General features: G+C 41.1%; 1 protein-coding gene across 1 annotated transcript; it reads right to left on the minus strand.

Moving 5' to 3' along the window:
- Positions 1-3,082: 3,082 nt before the first annotated feature.
- Positions 3,083-3,499, minus strand: LOC121757683 (probable receptor-like protein kinase At5g38990). Its single transcript, XM_042153191.1, has one exon. The coding sequence runs from the start codon at positions 3,497-3,499 to the stop codon at positions 3,083-3,085; it is 417 nt and encodes a 138-aa protein (XP_042009125.1).
- Between the last annotated feature and the right edge of the window lie 16,980 nt (positions 3,500-20,479).

A 20,479-nucleotide genomic window follows, 5' to 3' on the forward strand; every position in this document is an offset into this window, starting at 1 on the left:
GCCGGTCTGCCGCTCATGCTGCTCGGTATCACCCTCTCCATGGAAAATTGGAGCGGGTGAAACTGACCCTATGGAGGCAAAGATAGCCTCCATGTTCTCATCGCGGTCAGCTCGGCAACTACGAACTTGGTCTGCAGAAAGCAGGACCGAGGACGAAGCAAGCTCCTCAAGCACCGGCAGACTCTGAAGCCGAGCTGCTATCTCTCGGCCGTACAGCGGCAGGATGACTTCAGGACCCTGCTCGGCTTTATCGGTCATCAGTTTCAGCAGATCACCGACAAAGGCTGAAAATTGGTTGCTCAGAAAGAGTTTCTCCGCGAAAGCACGGAGAACCTCCCCTTGGGCAACCACGGCGGCAGCATCCCTCCGTTTCGTCTGCTCTCGCTGGATGACGAGCTGGTTTTTGGCAAACTGAGCTTCATCTTGGGCCGAAATCCTAGCAGCTCTGGCTTTCTCAAAGTTTGCCTCAGCCTGCTCGGCCCGGTGACAAGCAGCCGCCAACTTCCTCTGCATCTCAGCATAGTCGTTGGACGCTTTGGAGAGTTCAACGGCGACGAGCTTGGAGAGCATATCGTTCCTCTGAAAATGGAAAAAGCAAAAAGTCAACAAAGGGGCCACAAAAAATACAGGAAAAAAAGCAAGGCCAGAAAATCAAGAAGAGAATTCACCTCGGCGAAGTCCGTGGGCCATAAAAACGGCTCACAGATATGTTCCGAAGGAGGCGCCAAGACCACGTCTTTCTCTGGCGCTCTCGGGGGCTTCTGGGCCTTCCCCTTCCTACTTGCCGAAGTCGACTCCGGCTTCTTTGGATCCGAAGAGGTCTTTTGCCTCTTCGGATTCTTCTCGGCATCAGGCGCCGAGCTGGTAGCCTTCTCTTTCTCCGGCTCCTTAAGCTCGGAGGATTTGCGGCTCATCTTATTCAGCATGTACACTGCCAAAAAGCAAGAAAGCAAGGTTAGTTTTCGCCGCTAAAGCAGTAAAGCATAAAAAAGAAATCCTCACCCTCAGTTTCTTCGTCCGAAGACGAGATATTGAACACGAGGTCGCCCTTGACGAGCTCAGTTTCCGAGTACTGTTTCCTAATCATAGGAATCTTATTGAGCTCGCCCTCGAGCTCGGCCAACGGTTCTAACCGAGGATGAGGAATCACGGACTTCGGCCCTCTCCAAGGAAAGCCCGGAGCCGAAGTCCTATTATAAAAAAAGAAACGGTTTTGCCATTTCGGCCACTTGGTTTTGCAGAAGGCCCTAAAAGGCTGTAAGGGGATCAAGTAAAACCAAGATCCCTTCCTTTTAAACTGGAAAAAATTAAGGATTGCCCGCAGAGACAGATCCTTATCTAGCCTACGGAGTTCGGCAGCAAAAGCCGACAAGTGCCTCCAAGAATTCGGAGTCACCTGACCTAAAGGGAGTTGAAAAAAATCAAGAAGCTCTACAAAAGGTGGGGGAAGAGGGAAACGAAGCCCGCATTCTAAGCAGGCTTCGTAAACGGTGGCATAACCCTCCGGCGGGTCGTTAGCCCTATGATCATCGTCGGGAACCACCGCCTTCCCCCCGGGAAGAAGATATTTTTCGTGTAGAGATATCACGGTGTCCTTACTCAAGACGCTGTGAAAGTATTCTACAGTCTTCTCCCCGGACTCTTTCCGGCTAGAAGACCCCTTGCCCCCTTTCCTACCGCTACCTAACTCAGAAGAAGAAGAAGAAGACATGGTTCTTACTCTTTGCAAAATCTGAAGAAATTCTGAAGAAATTCTTGAAAGCGGAAGGAAATTTTTTACGCAAAAGAGACAGAGTGCAGAAGAAGCAACAGCAAAAAGTATTCAAACTGATGAAGAAAAGCCGTATTTATCAGATTCGGAGAAGATTTCAAAATCATCGCACCGTTTCGAATCCCACCTTTTCAGGATTCAACGGCCGGATTTTACTGTCGCATTTAATGCAGTCACGCGCAAGGCACGTCCTCTAACGTCAGCCTCCCCCGTACCTTTATCCAGAATGCCGAAGTGACTCGCTTCGCCGAAGTGATTCACTTCGCTTTTCGGGGGGGGTAGTGATGGAGTACGGACTAAACAAGCCCAATAGCAGTGACAGCCCATCAGCCCAAAGCCCAAGGAAGAGTATCAGTTCGGCATTACCAAAGAGTTCGGCCCCAGCCTACAGCTCGGTAAAAGCCAACCAATCAGTTCGGCATTACCAAAGAGTTCGGCCCCAGCCTACAGCTCGGTAAAAGCCGACCAATCAAGCTCTACTCTCAGATCGGCAAAAGCTGCTCGGCAATAGTTCAGCAGTTCGGTCTCAGTATTCGACCGAACTGGGAGATAGTGGACCCATGCAGGATCTCATGACCACTACACGATCTATTTAGTGGTGTCAAATCATGCAGGATCTCATGCGGGATAAGCGGACCAAACAAAGAGGTAGTGGACCCATGCAGGATCTCCATGACCTCCACGACATCCACAACCATCATTAGTGGTGATGCAAGCCACGATCTTAGTTCAATGTATAAATAAAACTTAGATCAGATAGAAAAGGGTTAAGCTCTCTAGAGATAAAATATCATATAGCAAGTCTGTGTTGTAAGCTGTAATCCCAGATCAAGCAATACAATCTTGCCCTCCCTTCTTCCCGTGGACGTAGATTTACTTCAGTAAATCGAACCACGTAAATTCTCTGTGTCGTGATCTATATTTTCCAGCATTCTTCACCATCAAAAATTCGCCAAACCATCACACTTTTAAACAAGCAGGTGAAATTTGATCCATCAAGCTACTGTCAATGAGTCGATCCACTTTTCCTTCTCGTATGCAATGTAGAACCCATCCAGCTAGGCTGTGTTGCTCCTCGTGATGTCTTTTGTTCACTGCTGGTCTTCCAGACAGAACTTCAAATAAAACAATAGACATCTGCTTTTTTCGTTAACTTACGAGTTAATAAGTACTGTGGATCTAGGTACCCATATGTTCCTTTGACATTTGTAGTAAGGTGACTGCATGAATCATTTGATGGTCCCATTTTGGACAACCCGAAATCTGAGATCTTGGCTACCCAATTCTCATCCAGCAGAATGTTTGAGCTTTTTATATCCCTGTGTATGATCCTATGCCGTGAGTGAAGATAACATAGGCCACGCGCAGCTCCAATTGAGAGACCTTACGTCGAAGTTCCCAAGGAAGAGGAGGATTTTCCCTTCCATGTGTGTTGGCATTGTAGATATGGTCTGCAAGTGTTCCCTTGGTGATATACTGGTAAACCAAAATCTGCTCTTCACCATCATTGCAGTAGCCAATCAACGAAACAAGATGCACGTGCCTGAGCTTGGATAGCATCTTGATTTCAGTCTGAAACTCAGTTTCCGCTTGCCAGGTATCTGTTTTCAGTCGCTTGATTGCTACAACAGTAGCCCCACTGTCATTGATCTTCCACCAAGGATGATCCCCCCGTGTTCCTTCGGGAACTAGAATCTGAAAACTTTCTGAGAGTGTAAACTGCAACATTCAGTAAGGCTAATATTGTTGTTAGTACAGTGGAGATCAAGTTAGTATGGTAACTTGGTTTGGATTTCTTGCACTCTGGTGTCGAGTTCGAATGCTGCAACTCAGGAATCAGCCGCTAGATTATTGTCGGGGTTGCTCAGCTTAAATACTTGTAAAGCAATCAATGTGGCATGGAATTGTTCATCTCTTGATTCAAACGTTGGCTGGAATGTGATGGTAATGTAACACTTTCCCTCCATGTTATCTCCCTGCATCATCACAATGTAGTCTGTGTAGAGTGCAACTCCAGATACTCCACCCCAGTTAATAATATTGGCATTATTCTGGGCAATCTGATTATTTCCCTGTTGGTCCTCTTTGAAAAATGGAGCCTAATTAGGTATCTGAATCCTAATTGAACTGGTAGGTTCCATGTAAGACAACTGGCATTCAATTTAGTGTCTGCAAGCATTATCCTTGCCGTTTGGGAGAAAGAGCAAGAAGTTGGGAGTCTTCGTTCCATCTGCGGTACAGGTGGGAATCTTGAGCTGGTGAGATGGAGGTTCCACCAACATTCAACCGTTGAACCAGCTCGAGTGCTGTGCTATTATCTATGTAGAATCTGTGCTTGTGGCCGCACCCAACTCCCCTTCGGGGGTGAAATAAAGACTAGTTGGCATGGAGTAGTCAACCTCAATACCATTGACAAAGGCATAGAAGTCATCTGATGATGGGAAAAATATGTTATTGTCAAGCGTGGCCAAACTGCCCGAAGAGCCGCAGGAAATGGCAATGCTGTCTGGAACAAACTAAAAAGGAAAGTGAGATATCCTTTATGAGACTAAAAAGAAAAGTGAGACATTTTTTTGAGACAGGGGGAGTACTATTCTTGCTCAGGCTAACAGCCTAGAAACTTCGTTGGTAGGATTTACTGCCTCCCTTCTATAGTAGTAGAGGCGTTTTCTTTTCAACACGCGATTTAAGAAAATTTGTGTTAGGTGAGTTAATTAAAGAAATAATAAAGTAGGAAATGAAAAATGTAGGACTTGAAGAAAATAAAATAAGAAAGAGTAAAATAAGTGGAAAAAAATGTATTTACTTTTATTAAAATGATAAAAGACTCCACTGCTATAAAACGGAGTGAGTAGTATTTACCATACGAATTTGTTTGGAAAAGTAGTCTGCTGTCGCTTTTTGTAATACTTTTCCATTTTATTTTGTTTTCAATTACTTGCTTTGTTTCTTTTTTTCCATTTAATCATCCTAGCCAATGATTATCCAATTTGCAGAATGAAATTTTCTTCTGAAATCAGTTCATAATTTCCATGTGATTCATTAATATACACTTAAATTGACTGATATATCCTCACATGATTTCTTAAAATTAACTTCATTTAGTTTTCTTATCTTGTTCTATATTTTTCAGTATATTATACTACGTCCAATGTTTTAAAGACCGGACCGATAAGCAAAACAAACGAAGCTAAAAGTCTGTTTACATTATTCTCTCTTTTACTTTACTTTCTCTCAACTTTAACTATTCAATATCAATTTTTCAAAACAAGTGCAAAAAAAATTGTGTCATCTTAACTGGAATGTAGGGAGTAAAATTTAGTATTTAAAAAAACAAATTAAAGTTTAATAATCAATTTGATAATATACCATAGGGAATGTGATCAAATGCAAACTCTAAATAAACTCTAGACTATAATCTGGACCGTTACATTATATCAACAGATGATAAAATAATAGAAACAAAAAATGTCAACACAATGTCAACGGTTGATGATGTGTTGAAATTGTGTTGACATCAAAATCTTGAAATTTTACATTGTGTTGACGTTGTGTTGATACTGTGTGGAAAATTTGGAGTTTGTACAATATATGAGTTTGCATTTTATCACTGCCCTATACCATAGTTGGTGACTATTGATAAAATTAACCACTTCCTCTTTTAAGTATCCAACATTTACCTTTAAATTTTGAATGAACTATATAAATGGTCGATAATAATTAGAGTTTGCACATTTTTAGTCTTTGGATTTTAAAAATATAATGGAAGATCTTGAACTTAGGAAGAACTTAGCAAATGTCATGGGAATATTATGTATTTTTTCACTTTTTGATATATTTTTTTGGACCAAAAATCTCTATCTATACTATTTATAAAAGCAAAATGTAAGAAAAAATTTACAATTTTACCAATTCCCACCCAAACTATTATCAAATTGATGAGTGGCATGTTTATCTCTCTTTTCTCAATTTCAAATAAAAAGAAAAGAAAATTAAAGAGAAGGTCTCCCTGACCGTTGGGTAAAATGAGAACAAATAGTTTTCTCCTAAATTTATTTTATCGACCATTGAGATTATACAATCTCATTGATCAATAAATATTTTATTTAATTTTTAAATATGTTTTATATATTAAATTAAATTTATATATAAATTATACTACTAAAATTCATAATTTGTCATCCTCTATATAGTTCTAATCAGAAAAAAAATCTCTATTTTTTTCCACATGAGCAGCCGCGGCTGCTACTAGTTGTTGTTCTGCCCGTCGCTATCGCTCCATCTGCCGAAACTTAGAGCATCCACATCCGTGCTCTTGCCAACGAGCACGGATGTGGGCCCGACCCCACTTTTTCTCCCTGCTCTTAGGCAAGAGCACAATACCCACATCCGTGCTCTTCCGCAAGGACGAGCACAAGGGTCCCACCATTCCATTATTCAATTTAAATAAAAACATTTCCACAAAATTAAAATGCATTAAAAATACCCGGAATAATATTACAAAATACATTAAAAATTAAAAATTATATAATTAAAATCTTAAAAAATAAAAATTACATAATTAAAATCCTAAAAATTAAAAATTACATAGTTAAACTCCTAAAAATTAAAAATTACATAATTAAATTCATAAAATTAAAAAACCCACTACTCGTGGCCAAATTTCGCCCACATGTATTTGATTAGGTCTTCTTGTAGCTCAACGTGGGTTCGGGTATCGCGCATTGTGTGCCTTGTTTCGATCCTCTCACCCACCGTCGTATGCACACCTCGGCATGGGGGAGACCTCGCGCTTGAGCTTCCGGCTTCATCCTCGTCATAAAAGCTAGGCGCCCTCGTTCCTTCGTCGGCTATAATCATGTTGTGTAAGATAATACAGGTGTACATGATGTCGGCGATATTTTTCACGTACCACAGCCGAGACAGGGCCTTCACAATGTTGAATCCGGCTTGAAGGACCCCAAAGGCTCTTTCGACGTCTTTCCGCGCAGACTCTTGACGCTGAGCAAACAGAGTCCGTCTTGGGTCTTGCGGGTTGCTGAGCGTCTTCACGAAAGTCGACCTCCTTGGATAGATACCATCGGCGAGATAGTAACCCATGTGGTATACATTTCTGTTGACGGTGAAGTCGATCGCCGGTGCTACACCATTCAACACATCATTGAAGAGGGATGAAGAATAGAGCAGTTGTTGGATCTGGCCACACCGAAATATGCATGCCAAATCCATAGGCGGTAGTCGGCGACCGCTTCAAGGATAAGTGTTGGGCCACCGCCTTTTTGGCCGCTTAAGTGTTGCCCCCTCCAAGCAGTCGGGCAATTCTTCCACCTCCAATGCATGCAGTCAATGCTGCCAAGCATACCGGGAAAGCGATGGACTGTTTCGTGAAGACGAAGCAACCATTGGCAATCATCGGTGGTGGGTGCCCGAAGGAATTCATCACCGAAAGCTGAACGAACGCCCTCGCAAAATTTTTTAAGACAAAGGATTCCAGTGGACTCACCGACATGCAAATACTCGTCGAAGAGGTCGACCGTTTGCCCAGTAGCGAGTTGTCGGATGGCACACGTACACTTCTGCAACGCCGAGAGACTTTGTCGACCGGCTGCATATGGACCTGTTTGGAAGTATTCAACACGGGCGAACAATGTGTTGACAATACGCATGAACAAGCGTTTTGACATGCGAAAACGGCGCCTAAAGTAATCATCCGGAAACCGCGGCTGGTCGGAAAAATAGTCGGCAGAGAGCCTTTCGTGGGCTCCCTCCAGGTCACGATGGATGTAGCGGCGAGTTGATCTAGTTGGTTGAGGAGGAGGGGCGGGGGTATTCACTGAGACATATGCTTCATAAGCGGCACAATGTTGTTCGTAGTATTTTTTTTTTCGCGCTCCGCTTCCGCAATGAGATGGGTGAAATCCATTTGATGTTTTGAGTGAGAGATGAAGATGTAGATAAGTTGTATGAAAAATATGAATGAGAGATGATTTGATGTGAAAAATGGATGATAAATGTGTGTATTTATAGATGATTTTGGGAAAAAAATTTAAAAAAAAAATACAGATAAACGGGCAAAAAACGGCCATTTTTTTGGGATTGTGAATTTTTTTATTTTTTGGTATTATTTTCAATTTTTAAAAAAAATGATTTTCCAACGGATATGCAGTTGGCCAATTAGAACGGGCCACGTCGCCTGCTCGATGCATCGAGCAGCGCCGTGCCGCTGGCACAGACGGACGGATGACTGCATGCTCGCCGATGTGGATGCTCTTAAGCTATGTTCTGCCAACCGGTGGTAACAAGAATTTGCATTTGCTTAACCCCGACACTCAGGTTTCTGTTTAGAACTTTATGAGTTAGTGAATTTGAAGGGATTTTGGCATCTCTGTTTCTTTTTCTCGTGAATTTGACTGGAACAAAAAAAGAAACCGATTGAGGAAAGGATACATGCTTAACCGTGCTTGAGGAGTTAACTGTTCAAGAGTGCGGAGTAACGTCTGGACGTGAAAGAGTCAATCAATCTGGTGGTTGTTCTTGTTGAAAACATAAAATAATTGGGCTCAAGAAAATATAAATTGATTTAATTCAACTGGCATACAAATAATCAGTTACTTTGGCTCAAAAAAGTTAATTTGGATGAAAAGGTTTCTCAAGTATTAGCCCAAACAAAGAATCAAAGTTCTTCTTGATCGACCGTGAAAGTTCAAAACTCTTTCAACCTTCGACAAGAAATAAAGATTAAACAGAAAAAAACTTCATCTTTAAAATCAACTAGTATTACATATGTGCGATGCACGTATTAAAATATTTTTAATCGAAATCAATTAAACAAAATTAGGAATAATATCATTATATAAAAATTGTAAATAACTAATGTGTACTCCATGATACAATGAATTATTGGTAAAGAAATTTATGAACTGAGAATTTTGTATTAATGATTTATGAAATTTGCGTTTTCTTCTGCTGCTCTTATGCTCTCGCTCTTCTCTAGTATTTGTATGTGTCGTTGTGGACTGCCCAAGCTGGATCGTCAAACTGATCAAGCCAGCCTACATATGCCTGCGTCCTGCAAACTGCAGATGAGTGGATCCAGTAAAAGCTCGGGCTGATTAACTCAACACTGATTCGACTTGAGTGAGCTGAATAAAATAGCAAGAGAGCGCTCTTTCAAAACCTTAACCCATTGATACTATTAACTAGTATAGGGAAATAAGGATCGATCCCACAAAGAAGAGGTGTTTGAGATTTGCATGCTGGACATGAAATGGGAGTGGCTGCTGCCACGCTTCTAGGTGTGGGTTAAGTTAACTACTCTGTTGGAGTGATTAAACCGTTAAACTGATAAACTCATAAAAGCTTACTAGTCTACTTGATCAACTCGACTGAACTTTCCATAAATGGACGAAAAGAATAAACGGGGTTGTCAGTCCCCTTCAAATAGACATGCCCACGGTTCGTAAGCCGGCGGTTCCAGTTCGGAACAGCCGGTTTTCCGGTGATTTTTTTACGGTTTTTCACGGTTCAGAACCGCCGGTTTCCGGTGGTTTTTCGCGGTTCCGGCTAGATTTCACGGTTTTCCGACGGTTTTTCACGGTTCCAGTTTGGAACCGTCCATAACGGGCGGTTCCGGCATGGTTTCGGTTTGTAAAATTTGGAACCGGAACCGGCCCACGGTTCAAAATATGGCGGTTCTGGTTCAAGAAAAAAGTTACAGTTCCGGTTCGGAACCGGAACCAGCGGTTACGGTTCCGCGGTTAACCACCGGAACCAAAAACCTTGGGCATCTCTACCTGCAAAGTGTACGATAAAGTAAAAACTTACTAACAATGAGCTTAGACATTATTGTAAGAGGTGCCGAGTTCGAGCCCTTTTGACATCAATTGTAATTTCGTCCTTTCTATAGGAGTTTATTTGTAATTTCCTCCTTCTTAATATAGGAGTTTCTTTGAAAAAAAAACAAATCAACATGGAAAACAAAGCAAAGAACAGATGTGCAAAGTTAAGGAAGACGAATCATCATAACAATCCATTAAATCTCCTCCTAAAATCTAAGTTGCGGCTATGTAACACAAAACTAACCCATGATCATGCAGAAATGAAACATGACTCCCAGATCTAAACATCCTAAGATAACTCAGACATGAAACATCTAATCTAACCAAATCAAAACATAACCAAACATTTTAAACTAAGATAAGCATCAAAAACAGAAATCAAAGGCAGATCCGAAATACCATGCATGAAAACAGAACACATCGCCTGGAAAATGAAATCATAACTTCAAATCTACTAAATCAAAAGCATCAAAGGTCAATGTCATCAAAAGTAAGCTGAAAACAAACTACGAAAACAGGAAATTGTTTCATCGCCCCTTCTCGGAGTGAAATACAGAACCAAAGATTAAAAGTGCGGTAACCAACACCAAAAACACCAACTAAACTAAACTAAGCTAGGACCAAGTGTGTGTGTGTGTGACGGAATCAAGAAGAAGAAGTGAAAAGAGCTCCGATTTCAACCCAGAAGAGAGCTGAAATCATAAGAGAGCTGTGAGACCCCCCCCCCCCCCCCCCTCACTACTCGCTCCGGACTCTCTTTCTCTTGTATTGGGCTTTCCTTATATAGAGAGGCGTAGGGCTCTGATCCATAGGATATCATCCTCCCTGAAATGTCATTACTGCCCTTCACATTTTGTAGTGGGGTCTCTTGCTCTATCTTCATGTAGAACTCCTGCTGGCTCCGTTTGATTTTTGACTTGATCCACTGAATGCCGTAGTTTTTGCTTCTTTCTTGCTTCACGCCTCTGCCCATCTGATTTGTTCTTTCTTCTGAAAATGGCAAATTTCACACATGTGACTTAAAAATAGATGTTAGTTCATGGATTTGAGCGTAGTTTTACCATGGAACACATGCACGAAACGAGCCTCATCAATTTAACCAAATCTTCAAACCAAAATGCATATTCAGTTACTTTATTTACTTTTTTCAGTTTTGCATATATATTTTATATAAATTACTATATATCAACCCCGAACTTATAATTTGTGTTATGCAATGTTCTAATCAACATGAGTATTCATATTACTTTATTACTTTAATTTTTATTTTAATTAAATTTCTTTCTTTTTCATTTCTCATTTAATTTGTTTATACTATTATACATCAAAATTTATTTATTTAAATTGATAAATTTTCAAAAAATACATACTTATTTAAGACATTAATTAGTTTAAATTAATACGGCGTATAACTTAAATAAAAAAATTAAGAAAATCCATAACGTAACTAATTAAGAAATATATAAAACCAAGAGCAATAATATACTTGTGTAAATAATATATTCCATTAACAACTTTAGTAATCGGTTGATGAAACTCATGTATTGAAATATATAACTAAACGAAGCTTGAATAAATTAAACCTAATGTATAAAATCGCGTTTCCATACCACAACGTCTTCTTCCAGAATTTTGCGTCTGAACTTTTCTTATCCGCATTTAACATAAGTGGATCCACCGGAAAGGATGCTCTCGAAGGGATGGAAGCAAACATCCGTAACAGAAGGCCTGGAGAACAACCACTGGATGCCCCCTTGCTCATTTTGTACATAGTGAGAAAATATGTTAAATAAATTGGCTACATTCAAACCCCAAAAATATATGACTGACCATTATAAAAGTAACATTACATGTACAAAGTAAATCATGAATAACAAAAGGCCATCTGTTACGAACTTGAATCCTTCGAGTGGATTCTAACTCCAACAAAATAGCTAAATTATGGAAATTTTGAAAACTTGATAACCTAATGGAAATGGAAATATACTTTTCTATTCTTCTCTGCTTAATGCCAAAGGATTACAAATATTTATAGAGAACAATATGCAATAACTAATTGATGAGAAACGTCGTGCAACATTATGCCACTAACTATACCACTAATCCACTGAAACTAAATAACCAACTCTTATCCACTAATTATGAAACTAAATAACTGACTCTAAACCAAAACACGTTGTCTTCAACATTCATGTTTATATTTAAATAATAATATCTATTTTAAAAGGGTATTTCCCTAAGTACCTCAAAACTCCCATTTTATATATTGTATAGAGGTCCTTTCGAGAACAACAAAAAGGTACAAAATGTTAGGGTGCTAAATAGTCCATTACAACATCAAAATAAAGCCAAACACCATAACATTCAATCTTCGGGTTCAAGCTTAACATGTGATACGCTCGGATTTTGCACTATTTTAAGGTCATTATTTGGTTCGTTTTGAGTTTCAAAGTTGCATTAAATGTACATTATTTGCATATTTTATCTATTTTGGTATTTTAACATGTTTTGTAAAAAATGTGCAAAATAAAGCAGAAAAAGAGCATAAAAAGGTCAAAATTCAGAAGCTAGAACTGAAGCGCAACCCAGCGGCCCGCTGCACCCAATGCAGGCTGCAACCATTCCAGAGAGTTCTGGAGCTGGCCAGCGGCCCGCTGAGCCTGGTTGTGCACGACAACCTATGTTCAAACTCATTTTTCTAGCAATTCTGAAGTCAGATCAGGGCATGTTATATACCATTCTCTTCGTCTTTGAAAGAGCTTCGTGTTGGTACTAATATCATCTCAATCGAAGTTCTGTGAAGAAAGTTATGGCACCTTTACGAAGACTGCGCAATACTGTCAAGTGCTGGCGGGGATTTAAGGAAGGAAAAAAACTATTACCTTGTTAAGCCAAATCTTTTTCTTAGCCTATGGAGCACGAAATTTCCATCTTTTCCTATTACTTGGAGGACACCTTTTACCATGTTTAAACCTTTTTCAAGCCTATATATACCCCATAACCTCATTCACAATATTCACCAATTCATAGCCTCCAAAATTGGGGAGTCCCAAGCTCCTCCTCCAACCCTACTCCTTTATCTTTCATCTTCTTTTTGCCAAATAATTCCAAAGCTTAAATTTGAGAGTACTTCATACTGCAAGGAGTTGAAGAAGGAATCAAGAGAAGATCAAGGCTACAAGGATTCAACCTTTGGGTTTTATTTGCTTTAGTTCTTATTTTCTTTTTGACTTCCCTACAATCTATGTTTTTAGTTTATTCTTTCATGTGTAACTAAACTCATAGGATTCTAGGGATGTGTTAGTAACGATTTTGGTTATACGATTCCGTTTTACTATTTAATATCCGTTTTGTTCTTACTTCGTTTCTTCCCTAAGTAATTGGATAATGCTTCACGTTTGAGTGACACATTCTGTGATGATTTAATATAACTTGCTACATAATCGTGAGAGGAGGTTGGCGAGTTAGGTCCACTTAGTAGTCACTACAATTAGCTTCCCTTAAAATGACACTATTAATTGAGAGTGGGGACTTTTCAAGTGTCGTAGGAGCTTTAAGGAGTTACGGATCTATGATTGACGCCCCTAGTATTAGTAATATACGTGTGTATCGCATGAGCATAAATTAGGCGACTCGTTCTATTGAAGTAAGAACTGTGCTAGGGTGTTGTAGTTGGAATTTGTATAACCATAACTGTTGGGTCGTGATACCGCCGATCTCACACACGCACGAACGAGGAAATAAAGCACGCAAACGATATAACGTGGTTCGGTGATAATCCACCTACGTCCACGGAGAAGATGACCGGAATCTTATTGACGAACTCTTTACAATTACAACGAACTCACACTCACACTCTACCGCTCACAACTGCTTGCTATCTTGAGATTTAATCTCTCTGAGTGTGTGTATATGGTGTAATTCTGCTCTCTCACTACTGAGCTCTATCGAGCTATTTATACAAGATGCAATCAAGAAATAAAATCCAACTAACTCTATTTCCCAAAGTTAGTTATAACCGCTGCTCGGCTAAAACCGAACTGCCATTCTTGGTTATCAACCGAACTGCATTTCTCGGCTATCAACCGAACTGCCTTTCTCGGCTATCAACCGAACTGCCTTTCTCGGCTATCGACCGAACTGCCTTTCTCGGCTAGCTCAAAGCCGAGCTTTACTTCTTGATCTCTTCTCGGAGCTGCCGAGGCTCCACCACTCGATCACAACCGGACTCAAAGCCGAGCTTCATTTCCGAGCTCAGAAGCCGAGCTCCAGTAGTTTGCATGGACACACTTTCACAAATCTCCACCTTGTCCTTGCAAAACTCCATCAATATCTGGATTCCCTTCTCAATCCTTGTTACAAGCTTCAACACTCCACAATCTCAACCAACTTCAAACAATGTTTGAATTTCGAAGTTGGCAGAGATTTTGTCAACATGTCTGATGCATTTTCTTCGGTAGGAACTTTCACCACATTGATCTTTCCACTTTGAATCTCATCTCTGATGAAGTGTCTCCTCACATCTATATGCTTCGACCTCTCATGGAACATTTGATGTTTTGCTAAACATATAGCCGAGTTGCTGTCACAGTTAATCTTCACTGCTCCCAGCTTCATTCCTAGATCTTGTAGTATCCCTTGCAGCCATTTTCCTTCCTTTGCAGCCTCTGTTAGCGCAATATACTCAGCCTCGGTCGTAGACAATGCAACCACAGACTGTAGATTTGATTTCCAACTCACTGCTGTGCCAAATAACGTGAATATGTAGCCACTTTGGGATTTTCTGTTGTCCAAGTTGGCAGCATAATCCGAATCACAAAATCCCTCAAGAACTTCATCCTTTTCAGACCAGGCTCCACCACCAAACTTCAAACCAATCATTACAGATCCCTTTAGATACTTCAAGATCCATTTCAGCGCGGCCCAGTGCTCTCTGCCCGGGTCAGCCATGTACCTACTGGCCACGCTTATAGCATGAGCAACATCCGGCCTTGTACAAATCATCAAGTACATCACACTGCCCACTATATTCGCATAGGGTATCAGACTCATTTCCCTTCTAGCTTCATCTGTCTTTGGCTCTTGTTCTTTGCTAAGTTTGAAATGGCCTGCCAATGGAGTGGAGACTAACCTTGCATCCTTCACTTGATACTTTTCTATCACCTTCCTGATGTAATCAGCTTGAACCAACCTCAGCTCCCTTTTTCCTCTGTCTCTGATGATATCCATCCCTAGGATCCGCTTTGCCTCCCCAAGGTCTTTCATTTCAAACTTCTGCTTCAGTTCCTTCTTGACAGTCTGCAGCTCATTCTTGCTAGATCCAGCCAACAGGATGTCATCTACATACAGCAATAAGTAGGCAACTATCAGATCTCCCTTTCTCTTGATATATACACAGCTATCAAAGTTTGATCTCTCAAAATCCATCAGCTCCATCTGCTCATGGAATTTCTTGTTCCACTGCCTACTACTTTGCTTGAGGCCATATAGGCTCTTTTTCAGCAAGCAAACTTTCTTCTCCTCTCCAGGTTTCTCAAAGCCTTTAGGCTGCATCATGTAGATTGTTTCCTCTAGATCTCCATGTAAAAAAGCTGTCTTCACATCGAGTTGATGCAGCTCCCAGTTAAAATGAGCAGTCATGGCCAACAAGATCCGAATGGAAGTATGTTTCACCACTGGAGAGAACACCTCTGTGTAATCAATTCCCTCCACTTGTGTGAACCCCCTAGCAACCAGCCTTGCCTTAAAACGTATGCTTTCAACCTCCCCCACCTCTACCTTCTTTTTGAACAACCATTTGCAACTGATCAGTTTCTGTATCCCTGGATCAATCACCAAAACCCAAGTTCCATTTTTCAATAGGGACTCAATTTCTTCTTCCATGGCCTTGATCCATTTCTGACTTTCCTTGCAACTCATGGCTTCTTCATAGGTCGAGGGCTCTGAAAACATGAGTACTTCTGCTACACATAGAGCAAAGAAGCTCATATCATAATCTGAAAACCTACTAGGCAAGCCTGCATTCCTCCTCGGATTCCTTCTAATTTCCTGACTTGCAGCAGCTTGCTCCATTGGTGGATCATGATCACTCACATCCTGAGCTGGTTGAGGATTAAGTACTCCACCTTCTTCTTGATTTTCTGTAATATCAGCATCCTCATCTGTATCTGTTCCACCAGATCCTTCACCATACTCAAAGTTCTGCATACTAGAGCTGCTGCCACCATCAGAGGCTCTTCCATTTTTCTTGAATGGCATTTCTTCTTCATTGAATATTACATCTCTGCTCACTATAACATTCTGACCTTCTCCATCCAAGTTCCACAATCTGTATCCCTTCACACCATCTTGGTATCCTAACATTGCACATTTCTTGGCTCTTGGTTCTAATTTATTCTGCCTTATATGTGCATAAGCTGCACATCCAAAAATCTTCAATGCAGAATAATCTCCCAAGCTCCCATACCATCTCTGATCTGGGGTCTCATCAGAGATTGCTGAAGAAGGACACTTATTGATGAGGGCAGCTGCAGTAGAAACGGCCTCTGCCCAAAACTTCTTTGGCATTCCAGAATAAAATAGCATACATCTCACTTTCTCTAGCAATGTCCTATTCATTCTCTCTGCCAACCCGTTTTGTTGGGGGTTTCTTGGCACTGTCCTATGTCTCCTTATTCCCTTCTCCTTACAGAAGCTATCAAATTCAGTAGACAGAAACTCCATGCCATTATCAGTCCTAAGATATTTCAGCACTGACCCTTTCTCATTCTCATATCTAGCATGCCATTCTCTAAACTTCTCAAATGCTTGGGACTTCTCTTTCAGGATATATATCCATACTTTTCTTGAATAATCATCTATGATGGAGATGAAATACTTACCTCCACCTATGGATTCAGTTGGAGATGGCCCCCAAAGGTCACTGTGGGCATACACAAAGGGTGCGGTTGAAGTGTGCTTCCCACCAGTGAATGGCAGCTTCTTCGCCTTTCCAAGAATGCAAGATTCACACTTACTCAGTTTCTCTGATGTACCTAACTTCATCACACCACGTTTGGCCAGCTGCCTGATGCCCTTTTCACCCACATGTCCCAGCCTAGCATGCCAAATATTAAGATTCTCTGACTGAGCAACATTCACTGCATCAACCACTGTCTCTCCCAGCAAGTAGTACAAGCTATTCTTTCTTTGGGCCTCCATAATGATTCTGGAACCCTTTGTTACTCTGAGAATCCCATTACTGGAATCAAACTTGTACCCCTTTGATTCTAACAATCCAAGAGAGATCAAGTTTCTCTTGATCTGTGGTATAAACCTGACCTCTGTGAGAGTCTTGACACTTCCACCCTTCATTCTGAGCTTGATCTCCCCAATGCCCTTGACATCACACGTCTGATCATTCCCCAGCATCACTGATCCTCTCCATGCTGACAATTCTTGAAACCAGGATTTGTGAGAGCATATATGGAAGGAGCAGCCCGAGTCCATAATCCAGCACTCTTCAATCTTTGCTCCTGAGTGTATATTCAAGGCCTCGTTGGCCTCCACCTCTTGAGCTAGATCAGCAGTCTCCAGGTTGCCAGCCATCTCTTGCCCTTGCTTCCTTCTCCAAGCATTGCAAGATTTCTTTAAATGGCCCGGTTTCTTGCAATAATAGCAGCTCCTGGTCTCCTTCTCTCCCTCAGCCCTCTCCTTCTTTGGTTTCTTTTTCTTGAAGCCTTTCTTGTTCTGACTTTTCTTCAGATACAAACTTTCAGCTACTGGATCATTTTTCCTTGAAGAAGTTGGATGATCAATCCTCTGTGATTCTTTCAATTTTAGGGCAGAATGAATCTCCTCATAGGTAACCTTGGACTCTCTTCCAAGTAGCACCGCATCCTTGAAATGTTCGAAACTTTTAGGAAGGGAATTCAGCAACATCAAGGCTTTGTCCTCATCCTTGATTACCTCATCGATGTTTTCAAGATCATCAATACACTTTCCGAACTCCTCAAGCTGCTCAGCAATGCTTCTTCCATCCGAGAACTTGAAGGCAAGAAGTTTCTGCTTCAAATGCAATCGATTTGCAAGGGACTTGGTCATATATAATGACTCAAGTTTTGTCCACACCCCTGCGGCTGTCTCCTCCTTGGAAACCTCTCTAAGCACCCTATCTGTCAAGTTTAAGATCAGGGTGCTATAGGCCTTGTATTGCATGTCTTGAAGCCTCCCTTTCTCCTTCTCGTCGGCCTCCGGATTCTCTTTAGGATCACTATTTCCCTTCAAGACATCCCATAGGCCTTGCTGCATCAAGATGGCCTTCATCTTCAGCCTCCACAGCCCAAAATCGTTTCTGCCGGTGAACTTCTCCACCTCAAACCTGGCCGTGGACATTTCTCGAACAAACGGTGGGCAATCGCCAAGATCGGCTCAGACAACAGAGCTCCCGGACTTCAACTCGCCCAGAAAACCAATCAAGAAAACGTTTCAACGTTTCCCACAGACGGCGCCACTTGTTGGGTCGTGATACCGCCGATCTCACACACGCACGAACGAGGAAATAAAGCACGCAAACGATATAACGTGGTTCGGTGATAATCCACCTACGTCCACGGAGAAGATGACCGGAATCTTATTGACGAACTCTTTACAATTACAACGAACTCACACTCACACTCTACCGCTCACAACTGCTTGCTATCTTGAGATTTAATCTCTCTGAGTGTGTGTATATGGTGTAATTCTGCTCTCTCACTACTGAGCTCTATCGAGCTATTTATACAAGATGCAATCAAGAAATAAAATCCAACTAACTCTATTTCCCAAAGTTAGTTATAACCGCTGCTCGGCTAAAACCGAACTGCCATTCTTGGTTATCAACCGAACTGCATTTCTCGGCTATCAACCGAACTGCCTTTCTCGGCTATCAACCGAACTGCCTTTCTCGGCTATCGACCGAACTGCCTTTCTCGGCTAGCTCAAAGCCGAGCTTTACTTCTTGATCTCTTCTCGGAGCTGCCGAGGCTCCACCACTCGATCACAACCGGACTCAAAGCCGAGCTTCATTTCCGAGCTCAGAAGCCGAGCTCCAGTAGTTTGCATGGACACACTTTCACAATAACTGTTCAACGTACATCCTTGGAATTCCCTTATCCCTCATATCTTTATCTTTGTGATTTATTTGCAATTAGTTGTTTACTTGCTTTTACTTGTTTTATTTTAAAAAATCTCCAAAACTCTTGTTTCTCTAAATAGTATTTGACGCTTAGTACATGATAGCCAGTTACAATTATATTCCCTGTATTTGATATCACGTTACTGACCTTTTGTAACACCCGAAAAAAAAGAAATAAGATGAAAAAAAATCAAATTAATCTAATTAAATCTTTTCCTAGTTGACTTGGTCACAAGATCTGCCTTAATCCAAATTTTAAAAATATTAAACAAATACAAATTAATTCAAAAAAAAAGAAATCGAATTCTCCCCCTCAACCCATTAGAAAAACCGCCCCTCTCTCCCCTAAATCTCTCCCATATCTTTAACCACCCTTCCTCTATATTAAATCTTCAATCAGTTTATTTTTCCCTCACCTATCGTTCTCTGCGAGCAAGAAAACCAAGACCTATTCTTCTCAATCAGATTCAAGAAATCGAGAACCCAACTCGAAGGAGGGAGCTATTGGTTGTTTTCTCAAAATCTGTTCAAGGTATGCTTCCTCCCAATTCCAATTCCTATCGTGTACCTCATACTGAAGCATACCATATAGTTTGAAACTCAAATATCTGCTAGAACATATTACTTTGTTGCACCAATGGAAACTCGAAATCGAAGTAAAATAAATCAAAGAATTGAACCTTATTTCACTAAATCAAAAAGTAAGAACTTGTCTGCAAGATTTAAATCGGAAATTTATGGGGTAAATCGGGGCTGCCGATCTGGACGGTACAATGGCTGGATTGGACGGACAGCGCTCTCGAACCCCGGCGAACGGCGGCGTTCAGCGGCGACGCAGCGGCATCGGGGCGACGGTTGCAGCGGAGGAGCCCGACGGCAGGGATGCCTACCGAACGGCGACGGCAGCAGCGGCTGAACGGCGACCCACGCGACATCGGTGAAGTCCGCCGAGGAACAGCGGCGGTAGTGTTTTGACAGCAGCTGCCGAACTGAGCTTGCGGCGGCGAGTTTTATCAATGGCGAGGAGAGATCGAGAGGGAGAAAGATGTCAGCTTTGTGCTTCTAATTTTTGGGGATTTGTAGTTCCTAAATTGAGACACTAAAATTTGAGAGATGATTTGTGAATTTTAGAAGAATGATAGAGAGTGAGAGGGCGTGAGCTTTACACAGGCTGAGAGTGGAGATTTGAGATAGAGAGAGAGAGAGTTGTTTTGTTTGAAATAAAAAGGGAGAGAGATGTGTTAATGATGGATGGGAGTAAATACATGCTGCTGACTCCTTTTCTTTTTGTTTAATTCTACTAATTATTTTTTTGGATGGGCCCAATTAGGTTGTGTATAGTAGTTTTAAAGTGGGGATTTGATACGTGTATTTTTGGGTTTGGAAGATATGTATATACACAAATGGTGGCTGGAATAAATTAATTATCGGGGATGAGCGCGAACAATGGAAATTTTATCAAGGAAAAGACGAAGGATAAAATGAGCACGCACGTAGGATGCATGCATTGTTTTTAAGTTAATGTTTTTCTCAAAGTCTAATTAGCATGCTATTTGTTTTATTGCGAAAGGGTGATCTCCGTAAGCGAAGTAAGATCGAAAAGGAAAATTCAAATTCAGAAAATTAAACGAACGAGGAGGGCTTTCTTTTTAAATAAGGGCAATGCCCTAAGTATATTTTTATGTGAAAATGATATGAATATTTGTCATGCCTTGT

The sequence above is a fragment of the Salvia splendens genome, chromosome 12 (genome assembly GCF_004379255.2).
Source record: "Salvia splendens isolate huo1 chromosome 12, SspV2, whole genome shotgun sequence".
Lineage (NCBI taxonomy): Eukaryota > Viridiplantae > Streptophyta > Magnoliopsida > Lamiales > Lamiaceae > Salvia > Salvia splendens.

What these genes read in the sequence shown, in the direction of transcription:
- LOC121757683 (XM_042153191.1), bottom strand. Translation starts at nt 3,499, where the DNA reads ATGTTGCAGTTTACACTCTCAGAAAGTTTTCAGATTCTAGTTCCCGAA.